This window comes from Conger conger, chromosome 9 (genome assembly GCF_963514075.1).
Source record: "Conger conger chromosome 9, fConCon1.1, whole genome shotgun sequence".
Taxonomy (NCBI): domain Eukaryota; kingdom Metazoa; phylum Chordata; class Actinopteri; order Anguilliformes; family Congridae; genus Conger; species Conger conger.
In genome coordinates this window covers 41,858,391-41,865,890 of record NC_083768.1, presented here as the reverse complement: position 1 = coordinate 41,865,890, position 7,500 = coordinate 41,858,391, and the positions used below count along the sequence as shown (strand labels likewise).

Genomic DNA, 7,500 nt, shown 5'->3' with positions numbered 1-7,500 from the left:
AACCCTTCTCATTGGACAGGCGCAGCCGGACCGACTCCGAGAGAGAGCGGAGCCGTACAAAAGGCGAGGCGCAACCACAGAGCGGGGCTGAGTACGGAGGGAAACGGAGGCGAAGCCCAGTGAGGAGGAAACAGCCACGGGAAAGCAACTAACGACACCACGGTGGAAGCGGGTCTTCGGAGGCCCTACCAAAAGGCGCGGCCGGCACGGACCACCCAGAACCGCCGACGGACCGGGAAACCTAATTTTTTGGCCGGTGACTTTTTTTTCGTTTTTGTGAGAAAGGAAGTTTTTTTGTTTGGGACGTTGTAAAAGTGCCCTGAAGGCACACCAGAACCTCATTAAACTACCCGTTGAGGAACTACTCTTGCTCTCTCTGCCTCTCTCTCCCCACGGGGCGCCACATATGGTGGAGAATGCGGGCATAGAGACCCCAGCTATAGAGAGAGAGCAATTTAAAAAAAAAAAAAAAAATAAATAAATAAATGGAGGACGCCATCAACGCTCTACTGCGGTCACAAGGCGCCCTGCAGAAAGCCGTGGCGGAACTGTGCCAAAAGTCCAGCCCGGCGACAAGCCACCGGACACCCAAAGACGTACTGCTGAAGCAGACCCCGGACGATGAAATTGAGGCCTACCTCGAGACCTTCGAACGGGCGGCTTACCTGGAGAAGTGGCCTCAAGGCGCCTGGGGCTCCCTCCTGGCCCCATTCCTCAGCGGGGAGGCCCAGAAGGCGTACCGGGGACTGCCTCCGGCCGAAGCCCACGACTACCCCACCCTCAAGGCCACCATCTTAGCCCAGTATGGCTACAGCCTCCCCGCCAGGGCACAGCGGTTCCACCAGTGGGCCTATGACCCCGCCCTCCCGGCGCGAGGACAGGTGATGAGCCTGGGGAGGCTAACCAAAAGTTGGCTAGTCGAGGGCGACGGGCCGCCCCTGCTCGACCGGGTGGTGTTGGATCGCTGTGTCCGAGCCCTGGCCCCGGACGTCAAGAAATATGTGGCCCAGCAGGGGCCCCGCTCCATTGATGCCCTGGTCAACCTCCTGGAGAACCACCAGGTGGCCCAAGAGATGGTCAGGGGAACCAAAACGGAAAGCCCCCGAAGAACCCCAAGCGCGGTCCGACTGGAGCCACAAACCAGGCCACGGTGGAGAGCGGACGACAGGGACGAGGGACTCCGCCGGAGAGAGACCAGACGGTGCTTCGCCTGTGGCCGGGAGGGCCACCTGAGCCGGGATTGCCCAGGGAGGGAGGAGTCCATGGCCACTGCACCTGAGACGGGCCGACCCTGCCACTACCTCACCACGTGCTGGGCCCACAAGGGCACTGCCGCCCCTAGGCTACCCGTCCGGATCGGGGGTCAAGACGCGGAGGCCTTGCTGGACTCGGGGAGTGCTATTACCCTGGTGAGACCAACCCTAGCAGGGGGGAGACGGGGAGAGGACATCGCCGTCACCTGCATCCACGGCGACGTACGAAGCTACCCCACCGCCGAGGTAACCATCATCACCCCTAGAGGTCAATTCACGGGAAGGGTGGGGGTAGTCGAGAGCCTCCCAGTGGAGGTGCTGCTGGGAAGAGACTGCCCCCTCTTTCTCAGCTACTGGAGTGAGAGGGCGACCTCGGAGAGGCCAAGTCACACACCCCGACCCCGCCGGAAGGGCCACCGGGAACCCCACCCGGTTTGGGTGGCCCCTGCCGGGGATAGTGAGGAGGAGGAGATCTCGCCCCAAGGGGGGAGGGGACCGACCACGCAACCCCCTACCGAGAGCACGGATACAGCCCCGGAGCGACCGGACCCACCACCACCCCTGGAGGCGGAAGGGGGTAGCGCGGGGGGGTTTTCGGAGTTTCAACCCGAACTAGAGAGGGCCCCAACGGACTTCGGCTCCGCCCAGCTGCAAGATCCCCTCCTCGCCCAGGCCTGGAGGGCCGCTGCTTACATTGAGGGCGTCCCACAAGGCGGGGTGAGTAGACCGGCCTACCCGTATTTTAAAGTCCAGAATAACCTGCTGTATCGGACCTGCAACAGGGACCCGGGAGAGCTGGACCAACTTCTGGTACCCCGGAGCCACACCTCCAAGGTGCTCTACCTCGCCCACACCCACCTGTTGGGGGCCCACCTGGGAAGGGAGAAGACGTATGAGCGGATCCTATCTCGCTTTTACTGGCCTGGCATCAAACGGGCAGTGGAGGACTACTGCCGACAGTGTGCGGAGTGTCAACTGCACAGCCCCCGGGTGACGTATCGCAATCCATTAATCCCTCTCCCCATTATAGATGTGCCCTTCCGCCGAATTGCTATGGACATAGTGGGACCCCTACCCAAGTCCAGCCGGGGTCACCGCTACATCCTGGTAATCGTTGATTACGCCACCCGTTACCCGGAGGCCGTACCCTTACGGGCCGCGACGGGGAAGAGCATCGCGAGGGAGCTGTTCCTCCTCTTCAGCCGGGTGGGGATTGCGGAAGAGGTCCTGACAGACCAGGGGACCTGTTTCATGTCGGGCGTGATGAGGGAGATGTGCCGCCTACTCCGGGTCCAACAAGTGAGGACGTCCGTCTACCACCCCCAGACCGACGGGCTGGTAGAGCGGTTTAACAAAACCCTCAAGTCAATGCTGAGGAAAATGATCACAACGGACGGTAAGGACTGGGACCACTTATTACCGTACCTATTATTTTCGATACGTGAGGTCCCACAGGCATCCACGGGGTACGCGCCCTTCGAGTTGCTGTATGGGAGACGTCCCCGAGGGCTACTGGACCTCGCGAAGGAGGCCTGGGAGCAGCAGCCGTCCCGACAACGCACCCTCCTGGAACATGTGGAAGCTATGGACCAGCGGATGGCAAAAATCTGGCCCATAGTCCGGGAGCACATGCAACAGGCCCAGAAGGAGCAGGCTAGACTGTACAACCGAACAGCCCAGGTGAGAGAATTTCAGCCGGGGGATAAAGTCATGGTGCTGATCCCCACCAATGAGTGCAAATTTCTGGCCAAATGGCATGGGCCCTATGAAGTAGTAGCCAAGGTTGGGCCAGTGAACTACATGGTAAGACAGGTGGGCCGGAGACACCAGCTCCAAAAGTACCACATTAACCTGCTAAAGAGGTGGCACGAACCCGTGCACGACCCTGCTCCCCTCTGCTTAACCACAGGCGGCGCCACCGGGATGTGCTCTCCCACCTCCCGGGCCGGACTACCAAGGTCCACCACGACATCGTCACGGAGCCAGGAAGGAGGGTTCGACTGCGGCCCTACCGGATCCCGGAGGCGAGAAGGCAGACCATCCGGGAGGAGGTGGCGAGGATGCTGGACCTGGGGGTCATAGAAGAATCCCAAAGCGCCTGGTCCAGCCCGATAGTGTTGGTCCCAAAACCGGACGGCAGTTGGAGGTTCTGCAACGACTTCCGGAGGTTGAACGAAATCTCCCGGTACGACGCCTACCCCATGCCCCGGGTGGACGAGCTGATCGAGCGGCTGGGACCCGCTCGCTACCTCAGCACCCTGGACCTCACCCGGGGGTACTGGCAGGTACCGCTGACCCCCCAGGCGAGGGAGAAGACGGCTTTCGCCACCCCGGATGGCCTGTTCCAGTACCGCGTCTTACCCTTCGGAGTGCATGGAGCCCCCGCCACCTTCCAGAGGCTCATGGACAACCTGCTGAGGCCCCACAGGGAGTATGCTGCTGCCTACCTCGACGATATCGTCATTCACAGCGCTGATTGGGAAAGCCACCTCAGGAGGCTGGAGGCGGTGCTCGGGGCGCTCCGGGAAGCCGGCCTGACAGCTAACCCGGCTAAGTGTCGCCTGGGCCTGGAGGAGGCCGACTACCTGGGCCACACCGTGGGACGAGGGTGCGTCCGACCCCAGAGTCAAAAGGTGGACGGGATCACCAACTGGCCACGACCCACCACCAAAAGGCAAGTGCGCACATTCCTGGGCCTAGTGGGGTACTATAGGCAGTTTATACCGGACTTTGCCACCAGAGCGGCCCCCTTGCACGAGCTGACCAAGAAAGACCACCGGCACACGGTGATATGGACCGAAGCCGCCGACCGCGCCTTCCTAGACCTGAGGGCCGCCCTGGGGAATGAACCAGTACTGACCACCCCTAACTTCTCCCAAAAGTTTGTTTTGCAGACCGACGCCTCTGAAACCGGACTTGGTGCGGTCCTATCCCAGATCCAGGACGCCACCGAGCACCCGATCACCTATATCAGCCGGAAATTGCTGAAGCATGAGAGGAATTATAGCACGGTGGAGAAGGAGTGCCTGGCCATAAGGTGGGCAGTCGGGAAGCTCAAATACTATCTGGTAGGAAGGGAATTTATCCTTATAACTGACCATGCCCCATTGCAATGGATGTATCGGTGTAAGGACACTAACGCCCGGGTGACCCGATGGTTTTTAGAACTACAAAGTTTTAAATTCACGGTGGAACACCGAGCCGGGAGACTCCAAGGGAACGCGGATGCCCTGTCCCGGATGAACGAGGGCCTCTTTGGTGACGCTCCCGCCGAGGGCGTGGAGCTGAGGGGGAGGAAATGTGGTGGCCCGATCGGAAATCGGTACACCACTGGTGTGGAACGGCCCGTGCGCCGGCGGCTTCTGCTAGGAAAAGTTATTAACCACGTGTATTTCCCCAGGTCGTATCTAACAGAGCCGCACCGGAGCGAGAGCCGGCGAGGAGAGTCAGAACCATGGCCAGCGACACGGGGAAAGACGCGTGGGGAATGTGAGGAAGAGACAATTAACCCTTCTCATTGGACAGGCGCAGCCGGACCGACTCCGAGAGAGAGCGGAGCCGTACAAAAGGCGAGGCGCAACCACAGAGCGGGGCTGAGTACGGAGGGAAACGGAGGCGAAGCCCAGTGAGGAGGAAACAGCCACGGGAAAGCAACTAACGACACCACGGTGGAAGCGGGTCTTCGGAGGCCCTACCAAAAGGCGCGGCCGGCACGGACCACCCAGAACCGCCGACGGACCGGGAAACCTAATTTTTTGGCCGGTGACTTTTTTTTCGTTTTTGTGAGAAAGGAAGTTTTTTTGTTTGGGACGTTGTAAAAGTGCCCTGAAGGCACACCAGAACCTCATTAAACTACCCGTTGAGGAACTACTCTTGCTCTCTCTGCCTCTCTCTCCCCACGGGGCGCCACAGAGTGTATTAAGGAGAGGGAGAGGGTGTTGATCACGGTGTTGTGTTTTGGGAGAGAGAGGGGGGGTGGGAGTGTATTAAGGAGAGGGAGAGGGTGTTGATCACGGTGTTGTGTTTTGGGAGGGAGAGAGGGGGTGTGAGTGTATTAAGGTCTTGTGTTGAGGGAGAGAGGGGGTGGGAGTGTATTAAGGCCTTGTGTCGAGGGAGAGGGGTGTGGGAGTTTATCACGGTGTTGTGTTTTGGGAGGGAGAGAGGGGAGGGGGTGGGAGTGTATTAAGGCCTTGTGTCGAGGGAGAGGGGTGTGGGAGTTTATCACGGTGTTGTGTTTTGGGAGGGAGAGGGGGGGTGGGAGTGTATTAAAGAGAGGGAGTGGGTGTTGATCACGGTGTTGTGTTTTGGGAGGGAGAGGGGGGGTGGGAGTGTATTAAAGAGAGGGAGTGGGTGTTGATCACGGTGTTGACAGTGCGGGGGCAGGACCTGGTAGGGCTCCAGGCAGATGGGGCTGATGGCCAGCTCCTCCTCCACGGCGTGGAGCTTCTCCATGAAGCTGCACTCTGACGGGGCCCTGGGGGGCCTCTGGGGGCCGGGGGGTTTCGGGGGCGGAGGGGGGCCCATGGGCACGGCCTCCACCCGCAGGTGCCGGGACTTGAGCGAACGCTGGGGGGGGGCGGTGGGAGAGAGGAAGAAAGGCAAGGCCTGTTACCGTGGAGAATACTGAATCACACTCCTCACTCCGTTACCTACAGACCTGGGTCAGATGTGTGATCGTTTTGGATTTAAATACTTTTTGAAGCTTTGCTTGACTGTCTGGTGTATTTGCATCTATGAAATCTGGTCCTGCACCAAGGCAAGATCAATCGAGCACAGAAAAATAACTGAATCCAAAAGAATTACGGATTTGACCCAGGTGTGTTACCTGTGCAGGTGACCTGTCGGCCCAGGTGTGTTACCTGTGCAGGTGACCCGACGGCCCAGGTGTGTTACCTGTGCAGGTGATCTGTCGGTTACCTGCATAGGGCTGCAGCTCCTGTCCTCGTCGCCCTCGGCGACCATCCGGGCCAGCGCCCCCCTGCTGCCCCGAGGGGAGGAGGCGGTGCTCTCGATGTCACTCTCCAAAAACGTCTGAAACACGCCAACAACCGTCACTACGGTTACTGGTGACACAGAAGCTTCTAGAATACACTTCACAACTGGTACTGTCCACACTGGTCCACACTACACCGGTAGAATAACGTTTTCACGGCTGAGACTCAATAAACGTTTGTGCTCACCGCATTTGGCTCAATAAACATGGTATAGCTTGGTGAGCACTAGCAGAAGGCAGTCAGAGTAAAGTCAGAACATTGACTTCTGAGAAAGGGAGATTCACCTCCTCGGCCGTCTCGTCCTCCTCGTCTTCGTCAGGGCGGTACTCTTCATCGGAGGAGTCCTCCTCCTCAAGAGGGATGTCCACAAACTGGGGGCGCTGAGGGGGGGGGGGGCAGTTTGGCAGGGTGAGAGAGAGACAGGGGGGCAAAATTATTTGTATGATACACGATCTTTGTCCAGATCAAGGACACCATTATTTCTGTATGGGTGGTGTGCGTTTCAATGCTACAGTATGTGCCTTCTTTTACTAATGCAGAGTTGCATTGTGGGTAAAGGGGATGGCAGGAAGAACACACCTTCAGCTCGTTGGGTTTCTTCATGGGGGAGATATTCCAGGTAGGGATCACCTGAAAGACACGCCTTTAGTTTAATTCAAACTGCAGGGTCAGTGTCACCTCAACGTTCAAGATGCGTTTCATCTACCTAGCACTGACATTAAAGTCAATGCAATGCCAGCTCTTGTTTGGTCACAAAAGCACAGCCTCTCTAGGGAGGAACTCACCACTCCTTTCTCAACCACTTCCTTTAGTTTGGAGCGCGTCATCTTGGGTTCCTGACGGAAACAAGGGAGAGGAGAGGTTCCTTTAATGGTTTGCAACCTTCTCAGACTGCATTTGCGTTTTGTTGAAAACAATTCTCCACTCCTGTTAAATACCCACAAAGAACAGCAGTGTGCTATCCCCTTGTTATTCCCAGGTCCAAAGTGAAAAAACCACGGAGACTCACAAACACCGGAATGGCCTCCGTCTCGTTGATGGCCGCCTTCATCATGGCCACCACGTGCTCGTTGGTGATGACTTCCTGTGGGGAAAGGAAGAGGCGGTGTGGTGGTTAGGGAAGTGGATGAAGACTGCAGGTTCAATTCCCATGTGTGAGAGTGAGTGTGTGAGTGAGTGAGTGAGTGAGTGAGTGAGTGAGTGTGTGAGTGAGTGAGTGAGTGAGTGAGTGAGAGTGAGAGTGAGTGTGTGTG

The 7,500-nt window shown here is 58.2% G+C and overlaps 1 protein-coding gene across 1 annotated transcript in view; it reads right to left on the bottom strand.

Moving 5' to 3' along the window:
• The window catches only part of LOC133137666 (GON-4-like protein), a 26,904-nt gene that overhangs the window by 17,354 nt on the left and 2,050 nt on the right, over window positions 1–7,500 (bottom strand). The window contains 6 exon segments of the mRNA XM_061256005.1: window positions 5,640–5,819; window positions 6,171–6,284; window positions 6,532–6,627; window positions 6,827–6,877; window positions 7,033–7,083; window positions 7,257–7,331. Of these exon segments, the coding sequence (XP_061111989.1) occupies window positions 5,640–5,819; window positions 6,171–6,284; window positions 6,532–6,627; window positions 6,827–6,877; window positions 7,033–7,083; window positions 7,257–7,331 (567 nt within the window).